Here is a 16,581-nt window from a genome sequence, read left to right on the forward strand (position 1 = left end):
CAGCCCTCTTGTGTTGGGGGGGGGGATAGGGGGGTGCAGCACCCTGGTTGTTCGCAGGGAGAGCCAGAGCTCTGTGCCCCCCCCCCCCCCCAGTATTTTGGGGGCAGGTACAATGTGTTACCCCAACATTTGGGGGGCGGGGGGGGGCAGGGGCTGCCTGCAGTGTTGCCAGCACTCTTGGATTGGGGGGGGGGGGCAGCTCATCACCCCTATTTGGGGGAGCAGGCGCTGCCCCTGCCCCCATCCAACACAAACCACTCCAGTATTTATGGGGGGGCAGCTTTTTGCCCCCTATTTTAGGGAGGGGGGGGGTGCGTCAGGGTGCTGCTCCCCCCCATTTATGCCTGTATTTATTGGGGGGGAATGGGGGTGCTGCCTCCAGCACTTTACCATGGGAGGTCACTCTAGCATTTTTTTTGGGGGGGGGGGCTCCTTGCTCCCTGTTTTGTACCCCCTCCCCAGCTGTCATGGGGGAGGTTTAATAAACACTATTTGCCCCCTCCCCTCTCCCCCCCCCCAGTCTGTTCCTGAAATCAGCCAGGACACGGGGGTGGGGGGGGACACGCACCACATTTTGGGGTAAATCCCCACTTTTTGGGGTGGGATTCTCCATTCCCAAGTGAGTAGCCCCATTTTGGGGTGAATCTGCCCATTTCAGGGTATCTCTGCTGTCCTGGGGGTTGCCTCACCCAGGTTATGGGGCAAATCCCCTCCATTTGGGGTCAGCAGGGGCCCCCCAAAACCCCTTGGGGTGCCCCCAGACCCCTCCCCTTCACCCTGGAGACCCCAAACCCTTCTGCCCTGGGTTAGGGGGAACAGCTGCAGCTGTGGGTGACCTTTTGGGGGAGGGGGGGGGGCAGCCCAGGTACCCCCACCCCACTCCCACGGCAGCGACCACCGCCTGCCCTATGCCCGTGGGTCGCAAACTCCCCCCCCTCATTGGCGCAGACAGGCCTTGGTGGTATCAGAGGGTCTTTATTGCGCCCGGGGGTGCCCCCCCCCCCGGGGGGGGGCGCTCAGGACCCCACCTCACGCCCTGCAGGGCCACTGGGGCGGCGGGCAACTGGCTGGGCCCCACTGTGCCGCCGTCCGGGGGGGGCGCGGGGGGGGCCGGGGCCATCTGGGGGGCTGGGGGTCCCCCCCTCTGCCAGGGCCCCGCAGCACGGGGGTGGCTGCACTGCTGAGGGGCGTCGGGGGGGGCCCCCAGCTTCGGGGGCTGATAGGGACCCCGCGTGGTGGGGCCGGGGGGCGGTGGTGCCGTGGGTCAGGGCGGCGCCGTCAGCGTGGGTCGACGCGGTGCCGATGCCGTGGGTCAGGATGGCGCCGTCAGCGTGGGTCGACGCGGTGCCGATGCCGTGGGTCAGGATGGCGCCGTCAGCGTGGGTCGACGCGGTGCCGATGCCGTGCGTCAGGATGGCGCCGTCAGCGTGGGTCGACGCGGTGCCGATGCCGTGGGTCAGGGTGGTGCTGGTGCCGTGGGTCAGGATGGCGCCGTCAGCGTGGGTCGGCGCGGTGCCGATGCCGTGGGTCAGGATGGCGCCGTCAGCGTGGGTCGGCGCGGTGCCGATGCCGTGGGTCAGGATGGCGCCGTCAGCGTGGGTCGACGCGGTGCCGATGCCGTGCGTCAGGATGGCGCCGTCAGCGTGGGTCGACGTGGTGCCGATGCCGTGGGTTAATCCAGCCTTAGTGCCGTGGGTTGGAGCAGTGCCATTGCCGTAGGTCGGGGTAGTGCTATCGTTGTGGGTCGGTGCGGTTGTAGAGCCGTGGGTCGGGGTAGTGCCATCGTTGTGGGTCGGTGCGGTTGCAGAGCCGTGGGTCAGGGTGGTGCCATCGCTGTGGGTCACTGTGCCCCCAACGCCGGGGTTGGCTGCAGCCACTGAGCCGTGGCTCGGCGCAGCTCCGAGCCCCCCCGCGCCTGCCACGCTGTGGATCGCTGCAGCTGGGGACCCAAGGCTCGCCGTGGCCCCCACGCCGTGGGTCACCAAACTCTCCCGGCGGCCCCCCCCCCAGCAGCAGCGACCCGCGGCGGGGACCTTCTTGTGGGGCCAGGCTGTCCCGCCGTGCCCCCGGCAGCAGCGACCCACGGCGGGGGCTGTCCTGCGGGGCCAGGCTGTCCCGCCGTGGGCCCCCCAACAGCACAGACCCACGGCGGAGACCGTCCTGTGGGGCCAGGCTGTCCCGGCGGGGGCCCCCCAACAGCACAGACCCACGGCGGAGACCGTCCTGTGGGGCCAGGCTGTCCCTTCGGGGACCCACCAGCAGCGACCCACGGCGGAGACCGTCCTGTGGGGCCAGGCTGTCCCTGCGGGGACCCAGCAGCAGCGACCCACGGCGGGCGCCGTCCGGGGGGGCACTGGGGGGCTGCAGGATGTCTCGGATGAGGCGGGTGCAGATGGCGGTGGCTTGGCGGGTCTCGGGGCTCAGGGGTCCCAGGCTGAGGAAGCCGTGGGGCAGGTCAGGGACCACCCGCAGCGTCACCGGTCGCCCCAGCGCCCGCAGCCGCCGGGCCAGCGCCACCGAGTCGTCCAGCATTGGGTCCAGCGCGCAGGCCTGGGGGGGGGGATCAGGGAGTCAGGGGGAGGTGGGGTGGGGGGGGGTCCAAGGGGACGCAGGTTGTCGGTGGGGGCGCGGGGGGGGTGTTGGGGGACACGCGGGACATCGGTGGGGACGCGGGGGTGTCTGTGGGGACACGTTAGGGATGGGGGGGGTGTCTGTGTCGCCTCCCACCCTGGGGCGGCTGTGGGGGTCTCGGGGGACTCACCACCAGGTGGACGGGGGGCAGCCCCCCCAGCATGCCGTCGGGAGCCAGCAGCGGGGACATGTAGGGGTTCCTGGCCAGGGGAGCGGGGGGCAGGTCGAAGCGGGCAGGGGGTCCCCGGCTGCGCAGGGGCTGGAACTCGTCTGGGTACTCCAGTGAGTCCCCCCCGTCCTCGGGGGTCTCCTCGCTGTCGTGGGGAGCCCCCGGGGGGCAGCTGGTGGGGGACGACTCCTCCTGCGGTGCCCCCGCCGCTTCCGAGATGCTTTTGCGTGGCGGGTCTGCAGGGTGGGGGGTGTGTGAGGACCCCAAATCCTCTCCCCCCGGGGTCCCCAACACCCCCCCCCCTCATGTCCCCAAATCCCCTCCCTGTGTCCCTCAAAACTCCTGGTGTCCCATCCCCCTGTGTCCCCAACCCTCCCCCATGTCCCCTAATGCTCCCCAGGACCCCAACAGCCCCCCCATGTCCCCCACCGCCCCCCCCCACATTCCCAACACCCCCCCCCCCACGTCCCCAACCCTCCCCCATGCTCCCCAGGACCCCAAAAGCCCCCCCCGCCATGTCCCCAAATCCCCCTGCCACCGTGCCCCCAAGTTCTCCAAACCCCCTGGTGCGGGGCAGGGTTTGCCCCCCCCCACTCCCCTGCCGTACCAGGGTGGGGGGGGGCCCCACGGAAAAGCCCCCCTAGCCAAGCAGCCGCCCCCCGGCGCAGGTCGCGGAGCAGCAGGGCCGTGTCCCGGCGCAGCAGTCGCGTGGGGCTGAGGGTCTCCAGGGTGGGGGGCTCTGCCTCCCCCTCCGTGCCTGGGGGGGGGGGGGGGGGGGGGGGGGCAGAAAGTCCCCAACCCGCCCCAGCACCCCTGCTGGGGCTGGGGAGGGGGGGACGACGACACAGGGGCATCGCACCCCCAAGGGCTGCCCCTGGTCCCCACCATATCCCATGACCCCCCCCCCCATGCCACCCTGTGCCCCCCACCCCCTCGTGTCCCCCACCCCCTCGTGTCCCCAACCCCTCGTGTCCCCCAGCCCCTCGTGTCTCCCAGCCCCATCACCCTGCGCCCCCATCGTCCCCCAACCAACCCCTCGTGTCCCCCAGCCCCAGATACCTGCGTCCCAGCCCCAAACGCCCGTGTGTGTGTCCCCCCCCACGACCCCCCCACCCCACCTGCGTAGGCGCTGAGGCACTTGCAGAGGACGCCGAGGGGCAGGAGGGGGTCCAGCAACGTCAGCAGGCGGGAAGGGGACGCGGCCGCCTGCACCAGGGTGACGGGGTACGCGGCCATGATGCCGTCGGGCGCTTGTACCCCCACGGCGGCCGCCCGCATCGACACCGTCAGGCAGAGGTTGCCGCCCGCGCTGTCGCCCGCCAAGCACACGCGCTGCGCCGTCGAGCCTGCGACGGGGTGGGGGGGGGGGGGAACACGGATGGACGGAATAGGGGGGGGGTCACGCCGACGGCGACGCCGCAGGCGTCGGCCGGTTGACGCCGACGATGGCGGCACGGCTGCGGAGGGGGTAAAGGGGTGGGGGGCTTTCTGCCCCCCTCCGGAGCAGCCGGGGGGGACTCCCCGCATCCTGCTCCCCCAATCCACCCCTCCCCACGCCCCCCCACCCCACCCCAGCAGCCCCCCAGGGTCTGACCCAGCAGGCGGCAGTTGCGCAGGGCCCAGCAGTAGGCGTAGAAGCATTCCTCCAAGGCGCGGGGAAAGGGGGCTTCAGGGGCCAGGGCGTAGTCGACGGAGAGGATGGGGGCCCCCAATTCGCGGGCCCACCCCCGCAGGTAAGGCTCGTGGGAGCGGGAGGTCTGCGCCACGAAGCCCCCCCCGTGGAAATGCACCAGCAAGGCGGGCGAGGGGGGTAGGGGGGGTCCCCGCCACCACCGCAGCGGCGCCCGCGGACCCTCGGCGCGCGTCAGGGCGCTCAGCGCCGCGCTGTCCTGGTGGGGGGGGGGGGCGAAAGCAGGGTGAGCCCCACTGTAGGGGACCCCCAGCAGACAGCCCCTGCCCCACACCTTCCCTCCCCAGCAGGAGCCCCCAGTTTGCCGCCCAGTGTGCCCCCTTCCCCCCCAGACAGCCCCTGCCCCGCACCCCCGTGGCAGGGACCCCCAGCTTGCCCTCCCACAACAGAGACCCCCGCAGTGTGTGTGTGTCCCCCAGCAGGGACACCCCACTGTGCCCCCCCCCAGCGGGTTAACCCCGTGCCCACCCAGCAGACAGCCCTTCCCAGCAGGTTCTCCACCCCACGCACCCCACAGCGGCTTCCCCCATGCACCCCCAAATTGCGTGACGCCCCCCCCGCCCCCCCCCAGCCCCTCACCTGCCCCTCGCGCAGCTGGTAGGAGAGCAGCCGCATGTGGATGGGGCCGGGGCCGGTGTGGGCCACGGGGGGAGCGATGGTGACGGTGACCGAGGGGTCGGCAGCCAGCGGCAGCTCCAGGGGTTCAGGGGGCACCGTCAGCGCCCGGCACACCCCCACCTGGGTGGCCGTCATGCTGGCCACCGACTGCGGGGAGGGGGGGGGGACGTCAGGGGGCTCAGGCCCCCTGGCAGGCAGCCCCCGGAGCAGAGACCCCCATAGGAGATGGCCCTTTCCCTCTGCCCCCATAGCGGGACCCCCATGTCCCCCAGCAGACTGATATGCCCCCCGGGGAGGGGGTCAGGGGGTCTCGAGGAGGGGTCCCTTGTGGCCCCCGCTCACCGCCAGCAGCTCGGTCTCGGTCAGGTTCCAGAAGCTCTTCCAAAAATGCACGTCCAGGTTCTGCGTCAGGCGCTCGAACTCATCCCCCCGCAGTTCGGGATCGATGGCAAACTTCCCGCTGGTGAAGAGGGACCCGGCAGCCACCCCTGGGGGGGGGAACAGAGGGGTGACAGGGTGGGCTGGCACCTGGGACTGCCCCCACCCAAGCCCTCAAGCCCCCCCCCCCGCCCCAGCGCTCACCCAGCCCCATGTCGTTGCGCTTGTAGTTCTCCCCGAAGGAGACGAGGCCGATGGCGATGGTCTGCAGGAAGGGGCGGATGGAGGGAGCGAACTGTGGGGACGGCACCGCCTGTCACCGCGTGTCCCCCATGGCAGCCCACCCCTGTCCCCGCGCAGGCGGCCACGCTTTTGGTGGCCCCGTGTCCCGGCACGTCTGTAACCCCAGCCCCGTGCAAACGCAGCCCCCCCCCCCCCCGCCGCCCCGGGACATGTCCTCACGTCACCGTGTTCCCGTGTCCTGGCACGCCTGTGGCCCCGGGCACCGTGTGAGCGCAACGCCACGTCCCGGCACGTCCCGTGGCTCCGAGGCACCGCATCCCCAATCCACCGCAAACCCAAGACCCCCGCGCGAGCTCGTCCCCCTGCCAGCCCGTCCCTTCGTCCCCACACAAAACCGTCCCCGTGTCCCCGTTGTCCCCCTGCAGACCCAAACCCCCACGCAAAGCTCCCTCGGTGTCCCCGCGCCCCCCCCGTCACCTGGAAGCCGAGGCAGCGGCCGTAGAAGCAGCCGTTGTGCATGGTGCTGTACTCACGCAGCACCAGCTCGCTCAGGCCATCCTCCTCGGGTGGAAAGAGGCAACCGGGGCGGTTGTGGGCCAGTAGCCGCTGGGCCAGGCAGAGGAGGGCACGCAACTGGGCCAGCGCAGCGCAGTAGGCTTCCAATTCGGCTACGTTGTGCCCGGCACGGAAAAAGACGCTGCGGCGGTGGGCGGCCACGTAGCGGCTCTTATGGACGGCGTGGGCCAGGCAGCAACGCGCCGTCTGCACCAGGCTACGGTAGCCGTTGCCCGGCGTGGCCTCGTCCAGGTCGAAGCGGTGGTAGAGGCGGGCGAAATGCCGCAGGGCCGGTTCCAGGCGCCGGCCATGCTCCCGTAAGGCGGCGAAGGCGGCGGCGAAGCGACGGCCGCTCTCGGTGCCGCTCCGCTGGAAGAAGGAGGCGTTGTCCTCCGCCAGTGCCTGCAGCGACTGGAAAAGCGGCCGGGCGTCCATGCTGCCGAGGCGGGAGGGTCAGGGGGTGCCCGCAGCCCCTTATGAACCGGCCCCTCCGCCCCCAGGAGAAGCGGGAGCCCGGGGGGGGGTGGCTGGCACAGGGGACCCCCGGGAGTTGGCCAGGGCTGGTCCAGCCAGGGCGGTGGGGCAAAGAAGGGCTACGGGGCCAAGGCGGCGGGGTGAGAAAGGGTTATGGGGGACGAGGGTCACTTATGGGGCCAAGGGTGTGGGGCAGGGGGGGACGAGGATCAGCTGCAGGGTGCCAGTGCCCCAGTATAAACCACCGGCTCCACCCCAAGGAGGAGCAAAGGACGTGGGATTTGTGGGGGCTGGTTCTGCGCTGGTTCTCCCTGGGGGCCCCCGGGGAGGTGTTTGGGGCTGGGTGGGCCGAGCAAGTGGGGCAGAGGGCACGAGGAAGGGCTACAGGGTGCTGTCACCCCTTTATAAACCAGCAACTCCTTCCCCGGAGCGGGGAGCGTGAGGCGGGGGCCGGTGGTGGGGGTCCCAAGGGGGTGTCTGGGGCAGGGGCCAGCCAGGGTTGAGCAAGGGAGCGGGGCAGGGAGGACGGGGACGGGACGGGGACACTGGGGCAGGGGGGACGGGGACGGGGGTGCTTGCGGGGATGGGGACAGGGACGTCCCCGTGTGGCCCCGCACTGGGGCCAAGGGCATGGCACAAGCCCAGTTGGCCGTGGGGTGTCTGTGGGGCAACTGCGGGGGCAGCGCTGGGGCACGGGGACGTGTCTGCGTGAGCGTGGGGTGTCTGTGGGGCACGGGGACGTGTCTGGGTGACCGTGGGGTGTCTGTGGGGCACAGGGAGACGTCTGGGTGACCGTGGGGTGTCTGTGGAGCACGGGGACGTGTCTGGGTGACCGTGGGGTGTCTGTGGGCCAGCTGTGGGGCAGCCGTGGAGCACAGGGACGTGTCTGGGTGACCGTGGGTTGTCTGTGGGGCACAGGGAGATGTCTGGGTGACCGTGGGGTGTCTGTGGAGCACGGGGACGTGTCTGGGTGACCGTGGGGTGTCTGTGGGCCAGCCGTGGGGCAGCCGTGGAGCACAGGGACGTGTCTGGGTGACCGTGGGGCAGCCGTGGGGCACAGATCGGTGTCTGGGGTGACCGTGGGGTGACCGTGGGGTGACCGTGGGGTGCGCGGCCGACCCCGCTCTTGTGACCCCCACCCCCCGTCACAGCCCCCCCCCCTCCCCGCACCGTTTCGGGCCTGGCTCCACCGCCCCCCCCCACGTTGGGGTGTTTCTCTCGCCCATTCTCCCCCCACCCCCTTTTTGGGGGGGGTGTGTATCCCCCAAATTTCGGGGTGCTCCCCCCTCCCCCCCCCCCCCCCCCGGCTGTCTCCCACCTGCGCTCCGCCGCCCCTCCCCGCCGCTTCCGGACACGTGACGCCCGCCGCCCAATCGCTGTCGGGCGCCGCGCGCGTCGCCCTGGCAACCACCCCCTCGCCCCGCCCCGCCGCCGCGCATGCGCACCGACCCCCTCCCAGCGGGGTCGCGACCCCTGACCCCGGCGCGACGGTGTCGGCGTTTATGCTGAGGCCTTTATTGGGGGCGGGGCGTGACCCCTGACCCCCCCAGGGGTTACGGGGTCAAGGAGGTCAGAAGGGTCACGGGGGGGGGTCCAGGGGGTCGGGGGAAGTCTCAGGGGGGTGTTGGGGGGGGGGGGGGGTGTCTAACTAGGGTTTATGGGGGGGGGGGGGGGGGGGTGTCTAACTAGGGTTTATGGGGGGGGGGCCATGTCTGGCCTGGGGGGGTTAAAGGGGGTCGGGGGAGGTTTAGGGGGTTTGGGGGGGGGGCACTGAGGGGCAGACAGAGGGGATCTGTAGGGGGTCGGGGAAGGGGGGGGTCCAAGGAGATCCTGGGGGGGTCCTGTGGAGGTCCAGGGGTTCTGGGGGGGGGGGTCCAGGGGGTCGGGGGAAGTCACAGAGGGGGTTTTGGGGGGGGGTGGGGGTGTCTAACAAGGGTTTATGGGGTGAGGGGGGGGCCATGTCTGGCCTGGGGGGGGTTAAAGGGGGTCGGGGGAGGTTTAGGGGGTTTGGGGGTGTATTGCAGGGCAGACAGAGGGGATCTGTAGGGGTCGTGGGGGCGGGGGTTCCAAGGAGATCCTGGGGGGGGGGGGGTCTGTGGAGTTTCAGGGGGTCCGGGGGGGGTCCCTAGAGAGGCAGGGAGAGCCCCTTGGTGGGGGCTCGCAGGCAGCAGCGTGGCGCTCGCCGTCGCTCCTGGCGGCTCCTGGGGAGGCGAGAGGACCCTGGAGGGGGGGGAGGGTAGAGGGGGTCAGAGGGGTCCCCCAAAACCACCGACCCCCCCCCCCCACCTCACTCCCTCACCCTTTCTCCTGCAGGCACACGACGACCGTCCAGGGTGGGCCGCCAGGCCACCAACGCCGCAAGCACCCCCAGATTTCGCGGGGGGCATCGGCAGGGAGGGGCGATGCCGGCAGGCAGCCCCCACCCCTGGGAGGCTCTGGGGGGGCCGGGGAGCGGCGAGGACCCCCGGGAGTGGCGGCGGCAGCAGCAGAAGCAGCAGCAGCAGCAGCAACGGACCCATTTTGCCCCTTGGGGGGAGGCCCAGCCGCACCTTTATCCCCCCCCCCCCCGTTTGCTACCCGCGACCCCCCCGGCGTGGGGCGGCGGCTGCCGGGAAGCACCTGGAGGGGTTTGGCCAGGCGCCCACCAGCCGCACCCACGCCGGCGCCTGATGCCCCCCAAAACGGGCACTTGCCCCCCCACAAAGGAGCTGGGCCCCTGCCCAGGGGCTCCAGCCACACCCCCCCCCCCCCCCCCCCCCCCCCGGGAAGACCCTGGGGCTTCATGGGGTTTGGGCTCACCCCAAAGCCCCCCCCCCGGGGTTGGTGCGGCAGGGCTCCCCCCCCGCTAGGACTAGGGGGGGAGCCTGGGGTGCGCTCTCCTTGGGATGGGTGGGAATGGGCTCACAGTATCCGGGTGCTGCAGGACAGTGGCACTGGGACCCCCACACCGGCCCGGGACCCTCACTGGGACCCGAGACCCCCATTCCTGCCCCCAGGCCCCCCCCAACTGATGGCGTCTCCTTCCCCACAGCTGCCCTCTGGGCTTCTGCCCCCACCGTGGGGCTGTGGCCCCCCCTCGACCCCCCGCCGCGGGACCCCGATGTCAGCCGGGAGCGGGAGGACATCATCTTCATGCCGGAGCCGGGGTGACGCCGTGCTGGTGGGGTGAGTGCCCCCCACCCTCCCCGTGTCCCTGTGGCCAGCCCTGGCGCCACCTCCCCCCTGCTGTCCCTGTCCTCGCGTCTGTCCCCATCTCCCTGTGCCATCCCCGGACCCTCTGTGCTGTCCCCACGTCCGTCCTGGTCCCTCTGTCTGTCCCCACGTCCCCCACGCTGTCGCCACGCTCATCCACGTCCCCCTGCCCTCACGCCATCTCCGCCTCCGTCCCCGTCTTCCTTGCGGCCTTTCGGGGCGCCCTCGTCACAGGCCCCGGTTTGGGGGGGCCGTTAGGGTGCCCCGATGGCAGCCGTCACCGGCTCCTGCCTCTTTCACCCCAAACCCCCCCGGTCCCAGCGGTGCCCCCCTAGGTGGGGGCTCCGTTCCCCGGGAAGGGGCTGCGGCTTTGCTGGGGCACCCCGGGCTCTCTGCCGCGGTGACGCCGGCGGGTCCTGGCATACGTGCCATTGCCACCGTGGGGCTGGTGCGGGGAAGCCCGTCCCCCCGGGGAGGGCTGGGCCGTCCCTTCCCTTTTTCGCCAGGCACAGCTGCGGGCGGAGGTCTCCGGGCATCCGGGTGAGCGGCCATGGGCCACCGAACACCGGGCCCCCAGCAGACCCCCTGGAGCGCCGTCCTGGCAGGTGGGGGGGGAGTGGTGGGGTGCGACGGGGTCCCTCTGCCTTTGGGGCCCTCCTGGGCTCCCTCGGGGGTCGCCTTTGTCTCCCGGGGTCTCCCCTGGGGTCTGTCTTGGTTACTTTCTGCCCCAGGGTCTCCTCGGGGTCCCTCGGGGGTTCCCTCCGGCCTGGGACCCACCTAGGGGTCCGTCTCGGGGGTCCGTCCCTATCCTGCCTTGAAAACCCGCCGGGGACGCATCCCCTGAGGTTGACGCCGCCTCCTCGCCCCTCAGCCGCCCTCCTGCTCTCCTGCCCGCCGCCGGCACGGGGCCAAGCCCCCCGCTTCACCATCCGCCAGGACCCCCAGGCTGCCAGGCTCGGGGGCAACGTCACCTTTGCGCTGGAGCTGTTGCCCAGCGGAGTCGTGTCCTGCTCCTGGCACCGGGCACCCACCGCCAGCCTGGAATTCGAGATTTTCACCTACTTCAAGCAGCCGGACCTGGGGCAGCAGAACGGGCCGGCGTACACCGAGCGGGAGACGGGTGCCGCCGACTGCTCCATGCACATCAGCCGCCTGCGCCTGAACGACACCGGCGCCTACACCGTGGCCGTGCGGCACCCCACCATCACCACCGCCAGCATCAACCTGACCGTCTACGGTGAGTCCCTGCCGCCTGTAGCACTCTTCAACAGTCCGGGCCCTCTCCAGGGCGACCCGCCGTCTGTCCGTCCATCCATCCTTCCTCTTGGCTGCCGCCGCGCCCCAGCGAGCACCGAACCCCCCCCCCCTCTCCGCCGAGCGAAGGGCACGGCGAGGGTGGGGACCGTGACGTGCCTGGCGGCCTTTGGCCATGCTACGCCCCTGCCTGCTGCGCCGTTTCGGGGTGCTGGAGGCATCCCCGTCCCCATCCTCTCCCCGCTGCCAGTGGCACCTGGTGAATCATTAACCACCGGCCGTGCTTCCGCCTTCCTGCGCCGCCCCGGGCACTGGGGGTACGGGGGTTGCGGAGGCCACCTCGACTCGGGGGGCCGTATGTGTCCCCCTGGGGTGTTGTGCGCGGGGAAACCCCTGGGGTGGTTGAGCGGGGACGTGGGGACAAAACCCTGTGGGGTTTCGGGTCAGGGACGAGCCCCGGGGTTTCCGTATGGGGGCGTGGGGACAAGCCCGTGTCCCCCTGTGGGTTTTGGGACAGGGACACAGGGACAGAACTCCCCCGCCTTGGGGTTTCAGGATGGGGGTGTGGGGACAACCCCACCCCCCAGGGGTTTCAGGACGGAGAGACAGGGTGACACTGAGAGGGGGGAGCATCCGGACGTGGGGGGCACTCGGGACCCTCATCGCTGTCCCCGTCCCCGCGCGGGGCAGCACCAGCCCGATCCCGACCTGTCCGTCCCCGTTTCCCTTCCCCGGTGTCCTCAGGCCCCGGTGACACTGTCTGTCCCCCGTGCAGTCCCGCTGACACAGCCGGCGGTGACGCCGGACAACGTGACGGTGACAGAGAACGACACCATCACCCTGACCTGCCGCAGCCCCCCTGGTACCGAAACGGTGGCCTGGCTGCGCGACGGGGCGGTGGTGTCGGCCGGCGGCCGCCTGTCCCTGTCCCCGGACAACCGCACGCTGACGGTGCGGCCGGTGCAGCGGGGTGACACCGGTGCCTACGCGTGCCAGGTCAGCAACGCCATCAGCACCAACCGCAGTGATAATGCCACCGTCACCGTTGCCTGTGAGTCCCCACGGCATCCCTGTCCCCTGCGCTGGCCCCGTGCCCATCCCCGCGTCCCCTGGGCCATCCCCATGTCCCCAGCACCGACCCCATGTTTGTCCCCACGTCCTCAGTGCCGACCCTGTGTCCATCCCCGTGTCCCTTGCGCCGTCCCCGCGTCTGTCCCCGTGTCCCGAGTGCCATCCTTTTGTCCGTCCCCGCATCCCTAGTGCTGACGCCACCTTCATCCCCATGGCCCCAGCGTTGGCCCCGTCTCTGTCCCCGTGTCCCCGAGCTGTCCCTCTGTCTGTCCCCATGTCCTCAACACCGTCGTCAGCCCCATCCCCACGACCCCACGCTGTGCTTGTCCACATGTCCCCCACGCTCTCCCCAGCAGCCTCCCCGTGTCCGTCCCCACGTCCCCATGCTGTCCCTGTGTCTCCCAGCGCCATCATCGTCTCCATCTGCACCACCCTGTGCCACCCCTGCCCCCCGTCGGTCCCTGCGTCGTCCCCCTGCCGTCCCTGACCCCTCTCCCCCGCAGACGGTCCTGACGCCGTCGCCGTCACCCCGCCGGGACCCCTCGATCTGCCGGCTGGGTCCCTCCTGACGCTGACCTGTACCGCCGCCGCCGTCCCGGCCCCCATCTTCACCTGGTTTTTTGGGGAGACCCGGCACCCCGGGGCCAGCTGGGTCCTTGACCGCCTGTCTGTGGCGCACGCGGGGGGCTACGTCTGCCAGGCCCTTAACCCCCACAGCGGCCACGGCCAGAACAGCTCCCGGCTCGAGCTGCGGGTCTGGGGTGAGTAGCCAGGGCTGCCGCCGCCGCCGCCACTGTTCCCACCGATGCCACCGCCGCCATCCCCGCCACTGCGCCGCGGAGCGAGAGGGGAGCCGTGGGGGGAGTGGGTACAAGGGCCCTGCGCGAGCTGGGACCCCCTGACGCCCCGTGCCCGTTTCCTTGCAGAATTGCTGACGCAGCCGGCGGTGACGCCGGACAACGTGACGGTGACAGAGAACGACACCATCACCCTGACCTGCCGCAGCCCCCCTGGTACCGAAACGGTGGCCTGGCTGCGCGACGGGGCGGTGGTGTCGGCCGGCGGCCGCCTGTCCCTGTCCCCGGACAACCGCACGCTGACGGTGCGGCCGGTGCAGCGGGGTGACACCGGTGCCTACGCGTGCCAGGTCAGCAACGCCATCAGCACCAACCGCAGCGTCGATGTCAACGTTACCATCCTCTGTGAGTCCCCACGGCGTCCCTGTCCCCGCCGTCCGCTGTGCTGTCCCCATCCCTGCATCCCCTGTGCTGTCCCCGTCTCCGTCCCCATCCCCACGTGTCCCGTGCTGTCCCTATCCCGGCCCCCACGCCATCCCCATCCCTGTGCCCCCACACCATCGCTGTCCCGCATCTCCCGCACCTCCTCTGTCCCCATCCCCGTCTCCGTGTCCCCTCTGTCCCTGTCCGTGTGTCCCCACGCCATCACCGCTCCCTGTGTCCGTCCCCATCCCCACGTGTCCCGTGGCGTCCCTGTCCCGGACCCTACGCCATCCCCATCCCCGTGCCCCCCATCTCCCCACCACCACCCCCGCGACCCCTCAACCCTCCGCCCGCAGACGGCCCCGATGGTGTCACCGTCACCCCACCGGGCCCCCTGCGGTTGCCGTTGGGCTCCCACCTGGACCTGCGCTGCACCGCCGCCGCCGTCCCCTCGCCCCTCTTCGCCTGGGCCCACGGCAACGCCAGCCTGGCCACCGGCAGCCACCTGCGCCTCGACTTTGGGGACCCCGGCCAAGCCGGCGAGTACCGCTGCCGGGCCACCAACCCCATCCTGGGCCGTGCTGCCGAGGCCACCGTGCTGCTGCTGCAGGACGAGGGTGAGTGGGGCCCGGGGGCGATGGGAGCAGGGGCGGCCGTCCTGCCTGATGCCGAGGGTCCCCGATGAGGCGGGTGCCCCTGCTCCCTCTCTGCTGGGGCCCTCCTTTTTGGGGTGCCCCTCCGCCTCCCCACAGGTCTCAGCGGCGGGGCCATCGCCGGCATCGTCTTGGGGACGCTGCTGGGGCTGGGGCTGCTGGGGGCTGCCGGGTACCTGCTCTGGCGCCGCGTCGGCAGGTAACGGGATGGGACCCCCCTGACCCCCCTGGAGCCCCCCTGGCCCCCCCGGCCCTGCTTAGAGCTCCCCTCTGCCCCCAGGTCCTCCGCTCCCATCTCCCTCAACGGAGCCAAACCCAGCGCCTCCTCCCGCGGTGAGTCCTTTTCTGCCCCGCCACCATGTCTTGGGGTATCGTGGGGACCCCCAGGCCTTGGGGGGGGGCTCATCTCACCCCCCTCTTTGCCCCACAGAGGCCCCGGCTACGGACGGCATAGACGGCATGGTAAGTGGCTCTGGGTGGTAGTTGGGGGACCCGGACGCCTGGGTCCCCTCCCCATTCCGGGGGGGGCTGTGGGGCCCGGACAAGTGGGTCCCCTCCCCGTTCCTGGGGGGGGGGGGGGGGCGCTGTGGGGTCCAGACTCATGGTGGTGCCTTGCAGGAGGAGGTCAAGTACTCAACCCTGACCTTCAGCGCCCCGGGGGGGCCGGCACCCCACGGCCCCCCCCGGCTCGACAGCGGCACTGTGTACTCCGAGGTCAGACGGAAATAGGGGGGCCACCCCGGATGCCTGGGTCTCCATGAAGGGGGGGGTGGGGGTCAGGGCCCCCCGGCTGGTCCCGGGGGTCTGGAGTTGCCCCATGTGGGGCTGGCTTTGTAATAAAGGAGGTGACAGGAGGAGAGACCCTCGTGCACACGCATGACGCGCGCGGCCTCTCGCACACGCGTGCGACGCTTGGGGTGCCACGCCCCAAGTAAAATGTTTCTTCCTTGTGCCCATCCTAACCCTGACTTAATCCTGCCTTAATTCATCCTAACCCTGCCTTAGCCCTACCTTAACCCTCTCTAACCCAGCCTTAACCCTACGTAACCCACCCTAACCCCAACCCTCTCTAACCCATCCTAACCCTACCTTAACCCTCTCTAACCCAGCCTTAACCCTACTTAACCCACCCTAACCCTCTCTAACCCATCCTAACCCTACCTTAACCCTCTCTAACCCAGCCTTAACCCTACGTAACCCACCCTAACCCTAACCCTCTCTAACCCATCCTAACGCTACCTTAACCCTCTCTAACCCAGCTTTAACCCTACTTAACCCACCCCAACCCTAACCCTAACCCACCCTAACCCATCCTAACCCTACCTTAACCCTCTCTAACCCAGCCTTAACCCTACTTAACCCACCCTAACCCTAACCCTCTCTAACCCATCCTAACTCTACCTTAACCCTCTCTAACCCAGCCTTAACCCTACGTAACCCACCTTAACCCTAACCCTCTCTAACCCATCCTAACCCTACCTTAACCCTCTCTAACCCAGCTTTAACCCTACTTAACCCACCCTAACCCTAACCCTAACCCACCCTAACCCATCCTAACCCTACCTTAACCCTCTCTAACCCGGCCTTAACCCTACTTAACCCACCCTAACCCTAACCCAGCCCCTCATCTCACTGTCCCCTCACCCCAGCCCCCCCCCCCCAGTACCTTCCCCCAAAGGTCGGGCCCCCGCACCCCCCTAGGCAGAAGAAGACGAGGGGGGGGAGTCAGTGGTGTTTTAATCGCGGAGGGGGGGGTCAGGGGAACCCCAAAACCGGCCCCCCCCCCCCGGCGCAGCACCCGGGACGGCGACTCCCCCGCTTCACAGCTCGGTGCTTCCACCTCTGGGGGCACCAGCGGAGATGGGGGGTCCCCGGCATCCGGGGGGGACCCAGGTCTCCGGAGGTGGACCCCGGCCACCGGGGGGGACGCAGGCGTCCGCGTGCCTCGATCCCCCTCCCGGGGGGCCGCGGGTTTTCTCTCTCCCGGGTGCCCGCTCCTCGCGTCCCTGTAAAGAGCCAAGGGGGACCCTGGGTGGGGGGAGACCCCAGGGTCCAGGGGGGGACGACACCAGTTTGGGCTGGGGGCGGCGGGGGGGGGGGGAGGCAGAGCACCCACCCAGGTGGGTAGGAGCCCTGGTGTCCAGGGTGGGGGACCGGGGATGACCCCGGCACCTGGGGAGGGGGGGACCCAGGGGTCCGGGCGTCCTTACCCTGGGCGTCTAGCGTGGGGCCGGACTCGCCGGTGGAGCATGGCGGCCACCAGGGCCCCCGCCAGCAGGACCCCGACCAGAGCCCCCGCCACCACCCAGGCCAGGAATGGGGGGGTCCCGGCCGGCCCCGAAGCCGGCGCCCCGGTGGGCTCAGGGGTGCCGTCGGGCGTCGCGGAGGGAGAAGCCGGGGGAGACCCGGTGCTGGGGGGGCCGGTTATGGCGG

At 70.7% G+C, this 16,581-nt stretch overlaps 2 protein-coding genes across 5 annotated transcripts; one reads left to right on the forward strand and one right to left on the reverse strand.

Moving 5' to 3' along the window:
* Nucleotides 1-1,649: 1,649 nt before the first annotated feature.
* On the reverse strand, nt 1,650-8,115 carry LIPE (lipase E, hormone sensitive type). Of its 3 annotated transcripts, none has more exons than XM_049793287.1 (10): nt 8,077-8,115; nt 6,207-6,720; nt 5,691-5,781; nt 5,451-5,596; nt 5,070-5,255; nt 4,395-4,689; nt 3,919-4,146; nt 3,408-3,557; nt 2,762-3,036; nt 1,650-2,550 (listed from the first exon to the last, which is right to left on the reverse strand). In XM_049793287.1, the coding sequence occupies exons 2-10, from the start codon at nt 6,717-6,719 to the stop codon at nt 1,732-1,734; spliced, it is 2,703 nt and encodes a 900-aa protein (XP_049649244.1). In that variant the 5' UTR covers nt 6,720; nt 8,077-8,115; the 3' UTR covers nt 1,650-1,731. The 3 variants fall into 3 exon arrangements, with proteins under 3 accessions (XP_049649244.1, XP_049649242.1, XP_049649243.1); XM_049793285.1 differs by lacking the exon at nt 8,077-8,115 and adding an exon at nt 7,675-7,734 and having other exon boundaries at nt 6,207-7,612; XM_049793286.1 differs by lacking the exon at nt 8,077-8,115 and adding an exon at nt 7,635-7,712 and having other exon boundaries at nt 6,207-7,429.
* Nucleotides 8,116-9,562: 1,447 nt separating this feature from the next.
* Nucleotides 9,563-15,087, forward strand: LOC126035153 (carcinoembryonic antigen-related cell adhesion molecule 5-like). 2 transcript variants are annotated; one of them, XM_049793289.1, is made up of 11 exons: nt 9,563-9,923; nt 10,457-10,555; nt 10,822-11,187; nt 11,980-12,255; nt 12,779-13,036; nt 13,202-13,477; nt 13,852-14,112; nt 14,248-14,347; nt 14,429-14,481; nt 14,579-14,610; nt 14,767-15,087. In XM_049793289.1, the coding sequence occupies exons 2-11, from the start codon at nt 10,501-10,503 to the stop codon at nt 14,875-14,877; spliced, it is 1,788 nt and encodes a 595-aa protein (XP_049649246.1). In that variant the 5' UTR covers nt 9,563-9,923; nt 10,457-10,500; the 3' UTR covers nt 14,878-15,087. The 2 variants fall into 2 exon arrangements, with proteins under 2 accessions (XP_049649246.1, XP_049649245.1); XM_049793288.1 differs by lacking the exon at nt 9,563-9,923 and having other exon boundaries at nt 9,933-10,555; nt 14,767-15,086.
* The last annotated feature ends 1,494 nt before the right edge of the window (nt 15,088-16,581 follow it).

This window comes from Accipiter gentilis, chromosome 37, assembly GCF_929443795.1.
Source record: "Accipiter gentilis chromosome 37, bAccGen1.1, whole genome shotgun sequence".
Lineage (NCBI taxonomy): Eukaryota > Metazoa > Chordata > Aves > Accipitriformes > Accipitridae > Astur > Astur gentilis.